Source organism: Dermacentor albipictus, chromosome 6 (genome assembly GCF_038994185.2).
Source record: "Dermacentor albipictus isolate Rhodes 1998 colony chromosome 6, USDA_Dalb.pri_finalv2, whole genome shotgun sequence".
Taxonomy (NCBI): Eukaryota; Metazoa; Arthropoda; class Arachnida; order Ixodida; family Ixodidae; genus Dermacentor; species Dermacentor albipictus.
Window position 1 is genome coordinate 142,945,244 of NC_091826.1, and position 20,695 is coordinate 142,965,938.

At 42.4% G+C, this 20,695-nt stretch overlaps 1 protein-coding gene and 1 non-coding gene across 4 annotated transcripts in view; one reads left to right on the forward strand and one right to left on the reverse strand.

Annotated features, from left to right (window-relative positions):
- Positions 1-14,581, forward strand: part of LOC139061390 (zinc finger protein 771-like) — a 39,755-nt gene extending 25,174 nt beyond the window's left edge. For all 3 annotated transcript variants that reach the window (XM_070541379.1, XM_070541377.1, XM_070541378.1), the window contains one exon: positions 1,865-14,581. In XM_070541379.1, coding sequence (XP_070397480.1) covers positions 1,865-2,475 — 611 coding nt within the window. In that variant the 3' untranslated portion in view covers positions 2,476-14,581. The remainder of the gene's footprint in view (positions 1-1,864) is intronic.
- On the reverse strand, positions 6,733-6,806 carry TRNAS-GGA (transfer RNA serine (anticodon GGA)). Its single transcript has one exon. It is a non-coding gene; the product is annotated as a tRNA-Ser (tRNA).
- Positions 14,582-20,695: the final 6,114 nt, after the last annotated feature.

Consider the following 20,695-nt stretch of genomic DNA (forward strand, 5'->3'; position numbering starts at 1 on the left):
CGAGTGTAAGGTCGCAGATTTGATTGCAGCTGCGGCTGCTGAATTTCAATGTGGGTGGAAAGCAGAAAAACTCGTCCACGGTGCTTTGGGTGCACAAATAAACAACCTCAGGCAGTCAAAGGTCAAAATCAATCCAGAGCCCCCCACTTCGGCACTCCTGTGTTGTTTCAGGATGTTATACCCAACACCTTGAGTTACTTCTATGTTCATGATAGTCAACTGGGTAGAGCACATAGCTACTTCGGTCGTAGGTTTGACAGAAGTTAACAAGTACTGGAAAGGTTGCAGGACACTTTTCAAGACGAAAAGCAAATGATTTTAAGGGACACTAAAGAGAAAGACTAAATCAATTTAAACTGGTAAAGTATTCCTTAAAAACTCTGTTTTCATTAATTTCATAATTATAGGCCAATTGTTAAGAAGAAAGTGAAGGTCAAAATTCCATTTTTTTAATGTCAAGCTGGAGCCACAGTGCCAGCATTCCAGTGTGATGTCACTGATTTCAGAGCATATTTGTTGTATTCAAGCAATTATGGCAGAGTAACAGTTCCTGAAACTCGGCAGGTTTGGTCTTAGCATTTTAGAGTACAGTGTAATCCATCTTTACCAATAAAAAATTAACTGGGCAGGTGTCAAAATTTAGGATGTCGTGATGAGCTGGTGCAGAAACTTCATGATGGTATTGTCTTGTGGCTAGCCTCTTTTCATGCTAGGAGTGTATGTTTTGGGTGTTGTAGGAGGGTAATTATAATGAACTTGTTTTTAGTATCCCTTCCAGTAATCCAGGCTGTGATGAAACATCGTCTGGCGAGGGGCATGCATTTCTTTTGGAGATAAACATGCCAGTGGCAGCAAAAAGAACAAAGTTCTTTGTTGTCTGTGGAGAGCGTTTATTTCCTCAAGAAAAATCCTTTCACCTGTAAGGTGCATCCTTCTGAAATGATTCTCAAACGATGGAAAACATTCCGCATAGTTTCGTCCGGAGAGTGGCACTTAGATGATGTAGTGTGCAGGGCTGTTAGTTAGGTAGCTTTAGGATTGCACTCTTGTGACCTTGTTAGTTTTCTTATCCTTTTGAGCTCCATTTTCTTTCACAGTTCTGTGCCCTGAGTGAAGTGCTTGAACAATGAGTCATATTCTCTGGGAATTCGGTGCACACTTGTTTTGACAACAGGGAACAACATTGTTGGCACATCCATCCTTCTGTTATATCAAAATAAGTGTGGCCTGCATTTGCAGAAAGTATGAGCTGCCTAGCTCAGCTGAGAATGGAGTCAAGCCCACCCATGTATAATTGCATTCCTCTAGCAATATGATCAGTGCTTATTGGTGAAAAGGCACCTATTTTATTTTAGAGGAGATAAGCAACACGGATAGCTTGTGTAGCTTGCGATGGTGCTTTAGGGTAGCACTAACACTTTTCATGCAACCCAAGCATTACTGGACAAGTAGCAGTTGTTTTTTGTGTTCGTACGTGTCATCACGCATGTCATCATATGCCATACATGTCATCCTACGCTTGTTTTAAACTCGCATTCATTTTCATGTATGATTGCTGAATGTTTCTTACTGTAGTTTCTTTTATTGTTAGCTTCTTCGTGGTTAGCTGGGGATAGTCAGGCTGTCATCACGCACCTGGTATTGTATTGTACCCGCAACTTGTGTTAAGAAATTTGCCAATGTGGTAAATAAAATTGTACAGACTATAATTGGCTTGAAAATGGCATCAAGTCTTTCCTGTAAGGAAAGATGGGAGGTGTTTCGGAAAACAATCTGGCTGTCGTAAATGCTGCCACAGCAGCGAATAATGGCTGCTGTGCTGTGGCATTCTACATTTAAAGTGGCGACTGTGCTTCGCTTCCAGGCCCACGTGTGGTGGCGCTGGGCAGGCAGTCACCGGGTCCGAGCAGTACACGGCGCTTCTGCTGCGACCTCTGCCAGTACTCGACCGCGTTCCGCCGCAACCTGACCGTACATCGGCGCACCCACACCGGGGAGAAGCCGTACACATGCCGGTGCTGTGCCCGCCGCTTCACGCACAAGAGCGGCCTAAACCGCCACATGCGCACCCATGGTGACCAGCCCCGGCACGAGTGCCCGCACTGTGCCAAGTCCTTTGCCCAGGGCAAGCACCTGGCGGCTCACCTGCGCTGCACCCACGGCGTGTCAGCAGCCGCCGCAGAGGCCAGCGTGGCCGTGGCCGAGCTGGAGCGGGACCAGCCCATGAGTTGCCCGCTGTGCCAGCTCACGTTCGCCGGCAAGAAGGCGCTCATGCAGCACCTGCAGCGTCATGTCTCCAGCGACGGCCATGTGCTCTATCCCTGCACCAGCTGTGAGCGGGTGTTCACCGAGTCGTCGAGCCTGGAACAGCATGTGGGTGAGGAGCACCCGTCGGAGGACGCTCCCTCTTTGCCGGCCAGTGAGGAAGAGGACGACGACAATGAGGAAGGGAACAGTCTCCTAGGACTGGCTTGAAAGTCCTACGGCAGCTTCGTTGGCCTTTGCTGTAATGCTGAAGACGCCTGCTGCCTCGTTGCAGTCGTCTTGAAAACATAATTGTCAACTGACTGCGTACACCTACTGGCTTAGGCAAACCACAGCCAGAAGATATGCCTTTTCTGATGTCCCCGTGTGCCATGTGTTGGGAACCAACGCTCTGCTGGGGCACTAGTGCGTCTCCATGTGCCATGACACACTTTCCATGTGCGTAACCATGTGAGTTCCTGCACACCGGACAACGTAGTTTGAAGAGAGGCATCGTACCTCTGCGAGTTTTGAAGATTTACGCTTGAGAGCGCTTCCGATGCCAGTTCACAGGAACTTTGTGATGTCATCCCTTCTTTGTGTTCTGCATAAGCGATATGGAAGTGTGCGATGACTTGCACTGCCCTGTTTGTGGGCACATTCTCTGCAGCTGTTGCATGCTTTTGAGTGCGCAGTGCTTGTTAGCATCTTGCGAGTGCTGCCTGTGTCCGCAGTCGCCAAAAGCTCAAGATGGGTTGAGCAACGTGGACCACCTCATTCAGCAGTCTATTTCGAGGGTCTGCCAATGGTGGTTTGTGGTGAGCAAATATAACACTGCATACATTTCTGCGCACAGTGCTGCCTCAGTAGATCGTTAGTGACTTGGCACTCTCTCTGTTCGCTCTTGTTTAGAAAGGCCATTTGTGTACACTGTGCTTTTTCTGTGCATTCATGGGTGCATATAGTGATGTTGACAAGCACATGGAGCTTGTAAAGTTTGCTGCTTAAGAGGAAGCTTTAGCTCGGGTCCAACTCCAATGCGGCCTATTCAAATACATGTAAAACGCTAGAACGTTTTTTTGAGATGACCCCTGGGCCAGTTTTAACGAAATTTATTGCATTTGAGAGAGAAAGCTAAATTCTAGTGACTGTTGGAAGCGGAATTTCGATTTAGAGCTTGAATATTCCTAAAACGATTTTCAAATATTTGACCATTTGAAAAAAATAGAAGCACGAAGTTTACAAATTCATAGCTCTGCATCAAGAACTGATATCGCAGTTCTGTAAACGGCATTCATTAGACTATTCAAAGCGGACGACTTCAATGTCATTTTACATCTTACGTGAATTTGTTACGTTGGTTACAAGGGTTTTCCAAAAATTGTATTTCCCTATTATTAAATTTTTTTATATTCGTGTGTAACATATCAATTTTGTCCGCTTTAGATGTACTATTAAATGCAATTCACAGAATTGTATTATCATTTTTAGTTGTTGAGCTAGAGTTGTAAATTTGATAGTTTCATTTCTTGAAAATTTTGGATTTTTGCCAATTTTTAATAAAATATTGACAACCTAACTCAAAATTTCGAAACCAACGGTCACTGGATTTTAAGTTTTTCTTTTAAATACAACAAACCTCGTCAAATTTGGTGCAGTGATTGCCGAGAAAAACGAATTCTCCTTTTGCATGTATTTAGATAGGAGCACTCAAGCTAAAGCTTCCTCTTAAGGAACAGGGTAAGTGATGTCAACATAAGCAGACTGCAAGAGCCTTATCTAGCAAATTTCATCAGTTGAATAGGTACACCTTTAAGTGCTGCTTATGTTAATCTTGTGAAGGCCTGCTTCATAGGGTTCTATACTAAAAGAAAATGTAGCATTGTTGCCTGCTTTCGCTGGTGGTATGTGAGTTCAACAAGCATGGGGATAATGGGCTGTGCTTAGATTTGTGTAATCATCTCTCCAGCTTCGGATGTCCGTGTGACTTCTTGTACTAACCTTGATGTTATACGTCATTGAAAATTAATTACATAGTAATTAGTCTTATGCGGACTTGCATTGCTGCTGCTTCAGAGTATTTCAAAGAGAAATAATTGTGCAGAATATAAAAAATGGGATACCCATGGTGAGCATTACTGATCACGTGATGTCTTGGTTTAGTAACACGCATACTCTTTACCCTTTTAGGGCCAAACACAACTATACGGTGCTGAGAACAAGTCCCAAATGGTCGCTGTATATTTACTACGCCATCTGTATGTTTGAAAAACGCGCGAATTTTTCAGCTCGCGGTTGCCCAGCAAGTGTGGCCACCCTGTGTGGATACAGGGAATTGTTTGCTTGCACTGTAGCCTGGGTTTTCATTCCACGCCTTGCTTATGCAGGCACAACAGCAACCACTCATGCATCAGTACGTGTGTGGGTGTGCGGCAGTTATTTTTGGTATTGTCTTGCGGGCTGTTTTTCCTTATCAGACTCCAGGAACTCGCGTCTGTTCTATCTTTTTTCTAACCTCTCAAAGAGCCACTGCTAGATGCTCGCTCGTTTATTGTTCACAGGAGCATGATGACATCTGTTCACAGTTTTGTGCTAGTATATACAAATGATGCCGTTGTAGAAGAATGATGCTTCCATGAATAATGTTCCCTTTCTAGGGACTCGTGAAAACTGATTGCCCTCCCTTCGTAATGGGACAACAAATCACTGCGCGTTTCTCTCTCATTTGGTTTTTCTGATGGGTGCACATCCACTTAGTTTTCCTGCGTGCACTCACATACACAGTTCGATTACACAAAGAATGTGTGTGCTGGTTGATTTTCTCACTTTATGGTTACTCTAAAAAAATTATGCTAAATGGTCTTTGAAATAAGCCACTCTGAAGATTTTCAATCCGCAATAATAAAGATAAATCCGCAGGGGTCACATTTTGCAAAAAAAAAAAAAGAAAGGCACTCAAAGTGTTAACAGCCATTGTTTACTTATTCGCTCATAATTACATGATCCAATGAATTATTTGCAATTGTTAAGCTTAACTGCAGGAACAAAGGGCATGAAATTGAGCCCATTGGTGTGACTTCATGACGGAAAATGAGTGCAAAATCCTTCCTTTTGTTCCGTTTGTCGTGCTGCTTATCCGTCCTGCAGGTTTCAGGTCGCATACACAGAGAAGCTGCAGTGTGTTGTTCTCAGTGGAGCAGTCCAATCATGCTGAATGTCGAGTGAGGGCATCGCGTACAAACGACCTTTGACTGAACCAACTAACTTATTGGCATTCAAGTTTTGCAGAAAGGTGTCACTTTGTTAGTGTGCAAGTTCAGGTGCATTCCTTTTCTGCATTGTCCAGAATAACTTCATTAGCATGCACAGTGTGTGTTGACACCAAACGTAAAAATGTAGATTTTTCAGCAGGATAATGGTAGCATCGTCATTGTTAGGGTGAAACACGGTTTGCCATGTCTTGCCCTGGTAAGGGCAGATGGCACTGATGTTTTGTCACAGTGAAATCATCAGCTTTTCACCTGACATTGCCACAGGCAACTTGTACTTCCAATTTATCCTGCATTCCTGCCAACTTTCCCGTATTTTCCATAACATTTAGGAAATTAAACTGGTTCTACGATTTAATATTATTTCATCCAGTTTTATCAAAAGTTCCATTCATGAAAAAGTTTTGCTGGTCTGACTAAGACCATACCTTTGCAAGTCTTCTCACGGTGAAAGTGCACCAGAAGGCAACCTGCATTGAGCAAGTTTATTCAGACAAGTCCCTGTAGAAAGCAAAATTGACAACAGCAAATTAACTGTGATCAAGATACAGTGCGTTGTTTGCCAGTCTCTGCTGGTTCAAGTCTGCTGTTGCTTGCTTGTGTGCGGCATCTAAATCAGTCAGTCTTAATCTAGTGGGAAATGATACCATACCTGGTGTCAAGTCTGTGAGATTTAAACAAACTTCAAGTTTGGCAGGTTGTCAGTTGCAATCCTGGCATAAACAGGCAAGCAGTGCACCCATCTGTGTGGCACCATGAAATATTGCTTGAATGCAGGCAAGTCGCTGGTTTAGCTAGAAGAACCAGTTAAACCTAGCTCTCACTTGCACAGCATTCAGTTATTTCCAAACCATTATCCCTAGTGGCTGAATGATTGCAATAGATTTTTTTCTTACAAGACCTGCGTGAAACTTGGAGGCTTGAACCTTCACATGGTTCAGCAGAAGCCTGGGGCTGTATACTCACTCACTTTCTGGGATGCAATCACTTTCATGAGATTTCAATCAATCTTTTACTTCCAGCATAAGCTGAGTGTCTCATAAGTGAAAAGCAGTTGCAAACCACTTGAGTGTGGCAAACCAGTTCTGTGGAAGCCCGCAAAGTGGAGTGGAGTACATGAAAGGGAAATATTGGCATCTACCCGTATTGTAGCACGAAGCTACAAAGGAAACCCATATGGGTTTCTCAGAAAAAAAGCCTGGCAGTTAAAGAACAATTCATCCTGGTCCGGGACTCGAACCCAGGACCAACGCCTTTCCAGGGCGGTTGCTCTACCATCTGAGCTAACCAGGAGCTAGCCGATCATAGAGCGAGGGCAAATTGATCGACAACTCGAGACACTGGGACACTAGTTATTGCAAATGAGTTCTGCGGAAGCCCGCAAGGCGGTGGGGAGGACAAACGGGAAAAATGGGCATCCACCCGAATGGTAGCATGAATTGTAACCACATGAGTGTACCTGAGGGCCTGTGTATATGATAACAGTTTTACAGGCCAGATGTGAACATTAGCAAAGAATTAGAAACAAAATCACACATTTGTTTTCTGGTATACAGAGCAAAGGCAACGTCTGCCTGTTCATAATTGTTAAGCAAAAATGGCAATGTGAACAAAAGTGATTGTAGAAAATAGCTTGTGCGCCAACGCTGAGCAGGCCACCTGTTGGAGCTGTGAGTGCCCGAGTCACTGTGTTGTGTGCATACACGAGAAAAACCTTGCACTTAATTGTTCACTAGCAAAGAAATGAAAATAAAGTGAAAAAAAATTAACCTGTGCTTCACACTTTTTTATGACAAGGAAATAATGTGTCAGTCGGATTAAGGTGAACAATGTTCACACTGTACTGAAGTGATCTTTTTTTAAATAGAAAGATGGTATATACACATCAGGACATTGCTGTATCCTAATCCAACATACAATAATTTGTATGGATAACAAACAGTGCATGATAAATTATAAGCTTAACTTTTTTGGTAGAATTTGACTTCGTGATAGAACACCAGCTGTGCGTGGTAATAATTTGGCCAGTGATTCACTATGGTATGTCCATGTCATAGTGGAAAACGTGATGCTCACAATTTTATATTATCTTGCTCAGTGGGCAGATTTTACATAACTCTGTGAGCCAGATGCATTGGCATCTATGTGCAACCGTGTTCCTTGCACAGTTGCCTTGGCACAGTGCCAGCCCAGGGGTGCTATGACGCCATTGAGTCACACAAGATCTCTAAAATAGAGTCGCTCAGTGCTGAATATTGTGTACTTGTGGCTCTCTCTTAAAGGGTTCCTGCGACACTTTTTGAAGGCCACCATTTTTGCTTTAGGCCTTTTCTTCGCATGTCAAAGAACTGACTGAAAAAGGGATTATGGTAATAAATGCACACAAACAAAAGTTATTGGTCTAAAAAAGAAAGACAAACGAGAAAAATGTGGGTGACCCTCAGCTCGAGTTTTCGTGACTTTGAATCGCGCATTTCACGCTCTCGTGACGTCATAGTGTGCTGCCCAATAGTCACAGCATCATCAGTTATCAGTGAAAGGAAGTTGTCACACCATAATTTGGCAAGCCAGCTCAACGTGTTGATCCTGTGGCTTGCGCTGTTAGGCAGTGCACAATATTATTTCCAAATTCATGGCATTGCTTCTACGGTTACAACAGCGTCCGCAAGGTGGCCATGGGTATGCCATGTGCTCGGAATGTTGACGTGTTATTGCTGTAGTTGTGACACCTTGCCTGTGGCTGTACGGTGCTTAAAATCATCTGAAAACGCAATGCCCTGTCTTTTTTTTTTTTTGCCCTATTCGAATTATTGTCCAAACTTAATTGCACATTGCATTTTCAACAGGTGATCATAATGCCACTCATTGATGTCACATCCTCCGCAAAAAGTGCACTAAATTGCCTCATCGTGATGCTCCTATCAGTGCTGGTCTACAAGCTCTCTCGAAAGTGTTGAACGGCCCATTTAAATGGGCTGAAATAATTGTTAGTTTTAGTGGATTGAACTTATTGTATTGTACTTGTAGATAGTCAACAGCCAAGTCCAAATCCCCATGGTTATCATGGTGTCATGAGGTTGTGGATGCCAGAAGGGGTGGGCAATGAACTGTCACTTGTGTTTTGGATGCCAGTCCTGCCCCTGTTGCTGCTTGTTGTACTGCTACTACTGTCTTTTGTGTCTGCTTCTATAGCCAGTGTAATTTGGGCGCACATTTGCACGTGGTGCTAGCGTTAGGCGCCCTTGACACTGGGAAAGGGCAAACCAACAGGTCGGCAGATGGCGATGGTGAAAAGTTTCTTGAGGTCACTTTTGATGCTAGCACCACATAGCCATGACTGGAGCTTCGCCTATGCTATGCTTTGAATGAAGCGGCGAGTTGGAATTTTTTGCTTTTCAAGCTGTCGAGAGAGTAGCTGGCAATTGGAAAGGCCTCTTAGGAGCTCCTTAAAGGAAAATGCAGGTTCAAAGCTCATTTCTAAAAAAAAGGGAAGTATCGCTTCTGATTTTCACTCAAAATTATGATGGAATATTGTCTTATCGCACTTTAAACAATTTAAAGGGGCAACAAAGACTATTGTGTTAAACTGGTTAGCTAAATTACATTTCCAGAATACCAGGAACATCAGGGTACAGAATCTTAGTAAGCTAGAAAAAAAACACAAAAAACTAAAAATGAGCTCCAAGTTCCTGCACTGGTTCTCCTGTGATGTAAAAAAATTTGGACGGCGCATGCTCTAGGCTTGTTAACGATCTTTTAATGAACAGTGGTTACATTGCATTCTAAAGGACCCTAAGGCTCGACCTAGCTAGTTTTAAGAGCACTTTTCTTTGTCTTCTAATAACCAACCTTTTTCTGTGGAATAAGAGCAAATCGAATCGATAATGTGTATTTCATCGTACATAACTGAGTGTTGCTCCAAAGTGAAATAGCAAGAGCACCTCTTACAGAACTGCACGGGTTTGAGAACATGCAAATTTGTTCATGGTTTTGCACCTGTTTGTCAACATCAGGCGCTGCAGAGTTCCAGCTCATCTGCATATCTTTTAGGAGACTCTCATACTGTCGGAGGCAGATTCCACAGGTTTTGCATTCGCCTAGGAAACGACGCACCATCCACTTCTCCCTGCCGTCTAGCTGTGCCTGCACAATTGTCTCCGTGGGGCACCTACCGATTGGTTTTTCATTTTTCGTGCCGGGGGCACCTGTTAACCCGTTTCTTCATTATCGTAAACTCCTAGGGGTGTGCGAATAGTAATTATCGAATGTGAATCAAATAATAGTCGAAGCGAATTGAATCAAATATCGAATGCTTTTTGAATAATGAGCAGCAATTTTCATATTTGAGGTAAAACAATATAACATTAGCAAGTTTCTGTTATTGTTTGCATGTTATGGAACATTGTTTATTAAAAACAACAAATGGAGTATTAGGAATAATTAAGAAGCTTGTTTGCATACACAGGACTATTTTGAGAGTGCAGATAATCACTGGAAAGCCGGTCAAGTCTGGCTGCTTGAGCAACGTAGCCTGTACCACTACCTATGTTCTCAAGTTCAATTTCGATGCTATGCCCATTTCCACGAAAATTAATGGATTTTTGGTCAAATTATTTGTTTGCTTGTGCCCAGTTGATGTTTTAAAATATTGAAAGACTATTTGATAAACATTCATTTTTACAAAGTGTGATTATTCGATTCGAAGACCGAGCCTAATACGACGCGTCTTGATTTGTTATTTGAAATTTTTGAGTTTTCACACACCCGTATAAGCTACGCATACAATGTGCTTAGAAGATATACCTTGTGTAGAGTGAGAAATTGGGCCAGTGGGTGTTCGTTTGGCTTGCAATGGGCTGAGCACTACAAAAACCTCCTAGACATTTCAGGCCTGCATGTCATCATGTCAACCACGTCCCCCTACCTGGCAGCTTTCACCCGGCTGGCTGACTCAGCACCCCTTACTGCTGGTGTGAGGGAAAAGCTGGTCGTATGTTGCGGTCTGCGGTGCTCATGCATCGACAGCAGCTAGGTGCTTTATAGTAGAAAGGAGATCGGCACATTCTGGGTGAACGTTGGTGTTTATTGAGACCCTGAAGTTTTCATGGTTTGCACAATTTCTCACAAAACAGGCAAGACATAGTGCAAGAAAAGAAAGATGGCATACAGAAACATCTGGTGCACGAAAAGCCTAAGCAGCTCTTTCCGTAGTGCTGTTGCAGAACACTTCAATACGGAACGCACACAAACAAGTCAATGCAAAAAATGGAAAATCGCTAGAAATGCAAAGCAAGAGTGCAACACTGTACGCCTGGTACATAATCCTGTGTTAGTGCTTATGGGAAAGGACACCTGGTTATAGAATACAGTATAGCGAACAAGTACACAAACAACAACCGTATGTGAAAAAAACTATTTCTCGGGTTTATGCCAAGTGCCTTTCGTTTCTTGGCATTCCCAACCTTTGCAGTGCGATACAAGTCACTCTTGCTTGTACTAGAGAAAAGACTGGGAATGCGGGAGATGAAGACAAGTCCACTTGTCGAAGCGTAGGCTCCTGCATTCACCTTGTTCACGTTTTGCTCTTGCTTGTACTAGTTATTCAGTGGGGTATTTGTCGTGCAGTTGTCAATTAAACGTATGAGTAAGTTATGCGTGTGGCCATTTACACACATCGTTACCTGTTTGAACTTTGGCAGTGCTTGAATTGCGAACTTGTCTAGGAGGTGTTGGTGCTACCGACCAACGAAACTTTTGTAGCATGCAATAATGACGGACATAAAAGGGATAAGACAAGTACAAGCATTAACTTCTAACTAAACTTCAATTACCGAGGTTGTTATTTGTACACAAAAAAAAGTAATGTGCAAGTGCACAAAAGGCATAGAAAAAAAGTGTTTGCGGATTGCTTCTTTGTGAAAAGAAACATAATCTCAGTAATAGAAGGTTAGTTTGAAGTTGGTGCTTGTGTTATTCCTTTTTGTCAGCCGTTTCTACATACTGGAAAAGTGTGGTCATTGAATACAACTAGCACACTGTAAAACCACTAAATAATAGAAGGACACACCAGACAAGAATGACTGAGTACTCTGTCCTTTTTTTTTTATGTGTCTCCCCAGAAAAAATAAGAAGACACACACATGTGTTTAAGCTTGAATGAGTGGCACGAGCAAGATTGCTCCATTTGTTTTTCTGATGGATTTACCTTTTTAGACTCTGCCGTATAGTGCAGCAGTGTGATGTGACAGTCATGGTATTGCTTGTGACAACTACGCATGCCTTTCTTTTTATTGGGGGTAATAATTTGATTGCATGCAACCATCTGTCTCGTTTAATTCCCTGTTTTGCTCCGTCTTCCTTTTACTGCATTCCTCTCTGTATAGTCAGCCTGTCGTGTGTCACGATAGGTAGCTCGGACAATATTACGTAAGGACTCTCTTCCTGGTATTCTATTCATTTCTGATCATCAGCGGATGGCTGATAAGGAAGGCACGCCATCATGCCAGCCAGTGATGAAGTGCAGAAACAATGGATAGTGAAAACGATTGTTGCAAATTTCGGCCCCTGAAGGCATGGTGTTATTGTTTCTCAGCGTCAAAGGAAGGAGACAAAGAACACAACATGTTCGTCCGGTGACGGGCTTATTCAAGCACTCCCTGCAATGGCTCAGTGGCTCTTGTGTTATGCTGTTAAGTGAAAGATTGTTGCTTCAACCGTACCCGCATTCCAACAGTGGCATAATTAAAAGGTGTGCATGTTGCAAACTACACAGGCTCGAAATTTCAGTGCCGCATGAATTGGCCTTTCTGGCTGTCGTTTATACAGCGTGCATGTCAGCTGAAATAAGCAGTCTCAGACAGACGCTATGTTTGAATAATGGTTTCATTTTGTGTAGCACTCCTTGACACAGTGTCCTATGCCATAAAGTGAACTATTATTGGATTCACTGTTGCCTGGGCCATCCTGAGTCTGCAGGTCATGTCTGCTTTGTGGGTCAGATTATGCAACTATTAAATGTATTTAGAACAGGCAACATGGCAAAGCTAGACAGATGCCAGAGCGTCGTAAACCAGTGAGTCTCAGCTGGCAACACCACACGCTGAATGTGTGCAAAACAATGTACACATGGCGCATCTCGTGCTTATGTTTCAGAGTGCCTTGTCATTGTGTTATCTTTAGCAAGTCACAGCAGTGTGCAACTCCATGGGCCATGAAAGTTGGCTGACATGCACACTGGTGTATCCATGGATGGGTCGGAAATAGCAAGAATCCTTCCTCTTCTTGCTTCGGTATTGAAAGACGATGAAATGGAACTGTGGGCATTGCTCACGCAGTAGCCAGGTCAGCAGATGGGTATCTGCAATGTTGCACTGCATGAGCACGGCCCTGTTTTAATTGTGAGATGTTAGTCATTAGTGTTCTTGCATGCGTGCCACGCAGTGCTGAGGGCCATTGCCTTGAATATCCTTAAGAATGAAATTTGTTTGTGTGGTGGTTCTGCTTGTTCACCAACCTCCCTTGATAGTCTAAATTAGTTTGACCCCTAATGCATTAGGACACTACGGGAATAAGCTCTGCAAAGTGGAGTTTGCAGCATTGTTTGCTTCAAATATGATGGCTGTTATTTCGCTTGCTATTTGAAGTTGTCCATGAAGTTAGGAGCAGTCAACATACGAAACTGCAATACATGGTGCCAGTGGTTAAGTCAAAGACTACATGAAAGCAATGTGGAATGTTTTACTTGTAAAGTAAGACCACTGGCACTTGTGAATTGAGTGCTGCAGCCATAAGCGTAGGTGCTGACGTCCCATGGACTCATTGTCATTTCATCAGGTGCTCTCGCATCTGGTGGACACTGTAGTGTCTCCTTGCCATACTTGTTTGTACTTTGTTATAGAGCAGAATTTAATTTGTACTTATTAATGCCCTTCTGTTTCTTTTCTGGAAGTGCTACTTTACAAATCAGCAGTGTGTTTTCTTATGGTATTGAATCAGCATGAAGATGCAAAACAGTGCTTGTCAGACTGATGCCACACACTTTGCATGAAAGCTTGTCAGAGGCATTTACATGGGCTAGTCATTCCACTCTTGTGAGCTCCTTGTGTGACGTGTTTGTGTGCTCATGTGGCATTGATGTACATACGAGATTTCTGTTATGGCACGCAAAGCTCAAGGCAATTGTGTTTCACTGCAAAAAATCTAGGCATTTACATGAGAATGTTCCGTCATGCATGATTTAGACTCTGCTTTGGGCTTATAGCATGGTCACTGTGCTTACGACTTTGCCTTGCGCTGTGTTATTGAAAGTGGCGAGATTCTAGTCACTGTCAGTGACATCGCTTATGTTTAGAATCAGCAGAAGCTTGGTGTGGGCAAGAATGTTTACATTTATTTCTAGTCTGTCGTAGACTCAATGGCATTGTCTTCTAAACACTAGAGAGCAGCCTTCTCACCTTGTGTACCTGACCAGCAAGTTGTCTCTGGTGCACTGTTTTATCTATTGACTTCACGAGAAGCACTTAGAAACTGTAATTACTGCATGTGTGTGTGCAGTGTCCATGCAATGCAAAAAGCAGTTTTGCAGTGCAGTTCCTAAGTATCTGGTCGTCACAGCGACGCTGATGGCTTGCCTGCCCTCATCATTGCTGCAGGTGTAATTTTCATGGTGTCGTCTATTCAAGAGTAATGCAGAACTGTAGTTAAAGTGAAGTGTACATGCTTTTCTTTTTCCTTTTAGCTTAACAAGGTGTGAGATGTATTTCATAGCTAGCACATACGTAGCAAGTTTGAGTCATGTCTATTACAGGTAGTGGATCTTTCTTTTGAGAAGTAAACGGCGATGATACCTCTAAGATGTGTGTTTTTGTTTTCTTACCTTTTTAAGAGATTGTCTACAAATGCACAAACAACCATTGTTCAGTATGATAAATATTTGTGTTCCGTGGATATGCATCAATATGTTGCGCCACAGATTTATGGAGCATGTGCTGTGTGTTAAACTTTCCTTATTCTGCCTTCTGTGTGAATAAATTACACCAAATGTGAAATAAAGTGCAAGCATTGACCAAGTAATTGCGTGGTTTCTGAAGTACGAGACAGGGTGGCAAGGACAGATGGAAAGGGAGACAACACAAGCACCGACTAACAGCAGTGGCTTTATTGTAGCAAGGCGCTACATGGCGTACACAGCCATACGCATGTCTGCACATCAAAGGATGATAAGGAATGAAGTAATAATATATCCACAGAAGGAGGCCGCGAATGAGGCACAGAAAAGGGGCAGCCCATCAATGGTCAAAACATAGTGTGTCCCCTACCACTACTGAAAGGGATATTTGTGCCTCCAATCTAGGGTGCACCTTTCTAGAGAGCGATTTTTGTTTTACTTAACCTTTTTTGTCCCAAATACCTTTTTTTCAGAAAGCCACCAGAATTTCCGTAGTTCTTTTTATGACTGATTCATTGTGAACAGCATTTATTATTGCAATATCATGTTGATTTGTATTCTGCTTTTTACTATCCATTATTATTTCATGGTGTTGCGTTGTAGATAGGCCAGGTCACAGAAACAGCCTATATAAAACACAATATTTCTTGGAATAAAAGTAAACTGTGCCTTTACTTTCCGTCCATGTGACACATTGATGGCGTGGCGCGGGCAGCAGGTTCTATAGGCACCAGCAGCAAAGCATTAGTCGAGCCGCTTCCATGCGACCAGTGCTGGGCTGTATCGAAGGTACATGTATCTTAGATACTCCTTGGGCATCTTGTATCTCTACCATGATACGTCTGGTGAGACGTATCGGTAGCTGTATTTTCCATAGATGAAATAATGTTTGGGTATCTTATTAATGTTAAGATACAAGCTACTGCTATCGCAACATCACTGTGGGAAACTGTAAACATTGGCTGAACTCTGCTTCTCAAACTGACACTGCTGCCACTAAGCCACCCGAGTAAAACTAAAGGCAGTGACATTCTTTTATCTTTCTACCAGAGCCCTCCAGCGACGGCAGGGGATGAGGCCTGCGTGTCCCTGTTGGTCGAGCACATTCACGTGGTGGGGCTCAACAAAAACATGCGCACAGCCGATCTTTCATTTTCTTGATTTTTTGTTTTTAGTTGCATCGGTGCCATGACACTTGCTCGTAGCCATGGTACTGCCCTGCGTATGCCAATGCGTGCGGCGTCTTTTGCACAAATTCTGATGCTGCTATAGTGTAGTTATCAAATTTTTTCTTACGTGGTGCTTTGTGACTACAATATGTGTGAAACGTTTTTGAGAGGCAAGTTTTCTCATAAAAGAAAAATCAAAAGGATTGCACGTTAATGAATATGTTGCTAATACTTTATGCAAGCAGATAAGCAGAATATCGAAGGTCATTTCAGTTTTATGTGCTCTCTGTATACACGATAAGTCACAAAATATGTTGCTACCAATGTTGCTGCTATACGCCTGTCAGGTGATCCAGTATTGCGTAAATGGTAATATGTGTACGCACAAGATAAAACTCCACAGCGGTATTTGTGCCATTGTGCATCATCATCATCAGCCTATTTATGTCCACTGCAGGACGAAGGCCTCTAAATGTGATCTCCAATTACCCCTGTCTTGCGCCAACCGATTCCAACTAGCATCTGTAAATTTAGTAATTTCTTTGCTCCACATAGTCTTACGCCGTCCTCTACTCTTGGTACACATTCTGTCACCCTAATGGTCCAACGGTTATCTAATCTGCGCATTGCATGACCTACCCAGTGCCATTCTTTTATCTTCATGTCTATTAGAACATCGTCTATACCTGTTTTCTCTCCGATCCAAACCACTCTCTTTCTGTCTCTTAAAGTTATGCCTAGCATTCTTCGTTCCATCGCCCTTTGCATGGTGAAAAAGACTGAAAAAGAAGCTTGTTCTCAAGCTTCTTTTTCAGTCTCCAAGTCTCTGCCCCATATGTCAGCACCAGTAAAATGCACTGATTGTATATTTTCCCTTTCAATAATAACGATAAGCTCCCAGTCAGGAGCTCACAATGTCTGCCGTATGCGATCTAACACATTTTTATTGTGTGAATTTCCTTCTCATGGTCAGGGTTCCATGTGATTAGCTGACTTAGGTAAATGTACTCCTTCACAGACTCTAGAGGCTGACTCGCGATCTTGAACTCTTGTTCCTTTGCCCGGTCATTTATAATTATCTTTGTCTTCTGCATATTAATCTTTAACCCCACTCTTACACTCTTTCTGTTGAGGTCGTCAATCATTTGTAGTAACTCATCTGCAGTGTTGCTGAATAGAACGATGTCATCAGCAAACTGAAGGTTGCTGAGGTATTCGCCGTCGATCCTTGCTCCTAAACCTTCCCAGTTTAATAGCTTGAATACTTCCAAGCATGCAGTGAATAGCATTCGAGAGATTGTGTCTCCTTGTCTGACCCCTTTCTTCTTTTTTTTTTTGCAAGTGTAAGTGCTTTATTTTTCTTTACATAATCATGGTTATACAGATATCTGGACCGATAGCCAGGGAAGGCTAGTTTGCGGTCCAGTGACAAATTACAAAAGACAGGTCAGGCGCAGTTTTGAACAGCACAGTATTCCGGAACATGTCATGAGTTATACAGACAACAAACATATTGAAAATACTCGTACATTATGAAAGTAAGTTAGAGATTCTGGTTATGAAGAAAAAAGAATTTGCTACATTGCTTGAAATTACGTGCGGTTTTAACTTCTAGGGGTAAATTATTCCAGATTTTTGCACCAATGAATTCAATTAACCTTTCACCGTATACATTGTAACACTTTGGCAAGTTGAGGTTACCCTTTAAAGCATGTCTTGTACTGCGAGTTGGAAATGAAAAGACGTTTCGAGGAATAGGAAAGTTAGTGCATAAAATATTATTAACTGAAATTGAGATCTTGTGATTACATAGTGCATTAACGGATAACACATGTTGTGTATCGAAAACATCATTAAATGTATCACTGGCATATTTTGAAGGGCCAATTGTTTTCAGGGCCCTTTCCGGAGTTTTTGTAAAGGTTGTAAGTATGTCATGTAGGTCACACCCCATGATTCTAAACAATAACTAATATGGCTATGGCGAAACGCATAGTAAAGGGATTTGAGTACATCGTGGGGAAAATATTGCTTCGCATTAATTAGGGAGTAACAACCATATGCGACCTTCTTGCATACACTATGAAATATGTGCTTCCCAATGTATATGCTGGTCAAATATGACGCCCAGATATTTAAACGAATCAACTTCTTGGATGGGGCTTTTATTTAACGTGATATTTATTTGACTGGTGTCAACATTGTTTCTCCTCGATCGAAAAACTACATATTTTGACTTATTTCTATTTAAAGTCAATTTGTTTTCTAAGAACCATGAAGAAATGTTTGATAACTCGGACGTCACATGCGTTTGCAGTGCAGAAAATGTGTCTCCTGTGAATAATAAAGCTGTGTCATCTGCGTACATTAGAACGTTTGAGTTCTGAAGAGCATTAGGGAGGTCATTAATGTATAATGAGAATAACACAGGACCGAGCACTGAACCTTGTGGGACTCCGCTGGTGACTGTGCTGTATGTAGAATAATAATCACCCATTACTACCATTTGTTTCCGTGAGGATAAATAGCTGGAAAAAAATTTTAGGGAGTCCTTTGTGACACCATAACATTCAAGTTTTTGCAGTAGTATAGAGTGAGAAACGGTATCAAATGCCTTCTTTATATCCAAAGATATTGGTACAATTATTTTATCATGATGAAGTGCAGAATTTATTAATTGCGAAAGTGTTAGCACTGCTGTTGATGTCGATCTGGAGGGAACAAAACCGTGCTGCTGCGTACAAATTACAATTAAGTATCTTCCTACTTTTCTTGTGTAGAATTAAGGTGGCTGTGGAATCTCTGTAGATATTTTCCAGGGTACTTATGTAAGCGGTCTGTACTGCTTGACTACGCAATGCCTCTATGACTGCTGGTATCTCTACTGAATCAAATGCTTTTTTGTAATCTATGAAAGCCATATGGAGAGTAATAAAAACAGCGCTAAACGACAGGACAAGTGAAGGGACACAGACAACAGGGCTGACTAACAACCAAAGTGTCTTTATTCTTTCAGTCAGCATATATATGCTCCGCCGCTATCTGAAACCACATAATCAACAGAATTGGGCATGCGCAGGGGGATTGCCATTAATGCGATAGGAAGGCAATCTCCTTCGGAAGGAGAGAAATAGAAGGGAGGCTTACGCATGCTTCGCCACTAATGTGAATGTGGAAAACTTCGGAAACAAGGCGTGCGTGGTCATCACGATAATTTGACAGGTAGGTCACACCTTCGAAAAAAGGCTTGCAGCCGCATTCATTGCAATGCAGTGACAATTGACTATCTTTTGCTCGTTTTTGACATTTGTTAGAGTGCTCACGCATGCGGTCATTGATGCACCGTCCCGTTTGGCCGATATAAAAACGCTTGCATGAAAGGGGAATCTTATACACCACACAGTCACAACAGTCACCAACAAACCTCTGTCTGTGCTGCTTTTTACAACCTTTTTTTGTTGTTCTTGCTTACCCGATTGACTTGGTGGCACAGGCTACCTAACTTATTCTTGACAGTGAACAGCAACTTGACGCCTGCCCTGCTGACAACCTTTTTGAGATTGTGCGCAACCTGGTGCACATATGGTATAACCGCCACCATTTGTCGTGAGCGATTCTCAGATAGAGCAGCTGCCGACTGCTTTCCTTTAAGGTTCATTGCGAGGCTTTCAGCGATGCTGGTCAAAAGCGGTACCAAGAAACCTGCGAGCTTCAGCCTGGCTACTTGCTTTTCGAAGCTGACATCCACTTGGTGGTCACAAGACCGGATGAGGGCCGCCTTCATGCAGGATCTTGCTATACCGCGCTTGACTATCTTTGAGTGCGTCACTCGTCCTGTCGTTTAGCGCTGTTTTTATTGCTCGTAATCATGAACCAACCAGCCCAAATTTGTGCGCTTCTGCCATATAGAGAGGCTTATTGTACTATGCGGATTTCTCTATAGCCTGATTAATGACATGGATGTAATCCACTGTAGAAGTATCCTTTCCTGAAACCAGCCTGTTCCCTTGGTTTCCAGTGTTGACTCTTTGGAGAGTCCAGTGTTGCCCTTATTCTATTGGAGATTATTTTGCTAAATATTTTATATAATACTGGGAGTAAGCTAATGAATAGACTGTTGCACCAAAAAAGGAAAATAAGGACTTGGAATTCTTTAACGTCTCCCTCTTTGTGGCTTAGTACAATGTTTGCATTCTTCCAGTTTTCTGGGACAATTGCAGTCGATAGACACTTCGTATAGAGAGCCGTCAGTTTTCCTAGCATTATGTCCCCTCCATCTTTGATTAAATCGACTGTTATTCCATCTTCTCCTGCCGCTCTTCTTTGTTTGATGTCTTGCAAGGCCGTTCTGACCTCATCGAGAGATATAGAAGGAGTTTCTGTATCCTGTTCATTACTGTTTCTAATTGAGGGATCCTGATTCCTCTGAGTACTGTACAGGTCAGTATAGAACTCGTCTGCGGCTTTTACTATATTGACGAGATTGCTGTTGATATTACCCTGCTTATCTTTCAGTGCATACATCTTGGTTTGTCCTATATGCCAAGTTTCTTTCTCACTGATTTCAGGCTGCGTCCATTTTTTACGGCTTCAGTTTTTCTCACGTTATAATTTCTAATAGCACTTATTTTCGCATTGTTGATCAGTTTTTGACAGTTGAGCGAATTCTATCCTATCTCTTGAGTTGGACACTTTCATTCTTTGTCATTTCTTTATTAGGTCCTTTGTTACTTGGGAGAGTGTGCCTACTTGTGGCCTTGGTGCCTTGCTCCCACTTCAATTGCTGCCTCTGAAGCCACCCTCGTTATGGTTTCATTCATTACCTCTATGTCGTCATAATCATCTCTCTGTTTAGTACTAGCCTAAATTTGTCAGCTTTTATCCTTACTGCCTCTAAGTTTACCTGTTTTTTCTTGGCCAATTTTACTCTTTCTCTGTTCAAATTGAGCTTAATCCTAGCCCTCACTAACCTATTATCATTGCACTTTACCCTACCTATCACTTCTATATCCTGCACTATGCTGGGATCGGCAGATAGTAGTATGAAATGAATTTTATTTCTTGTT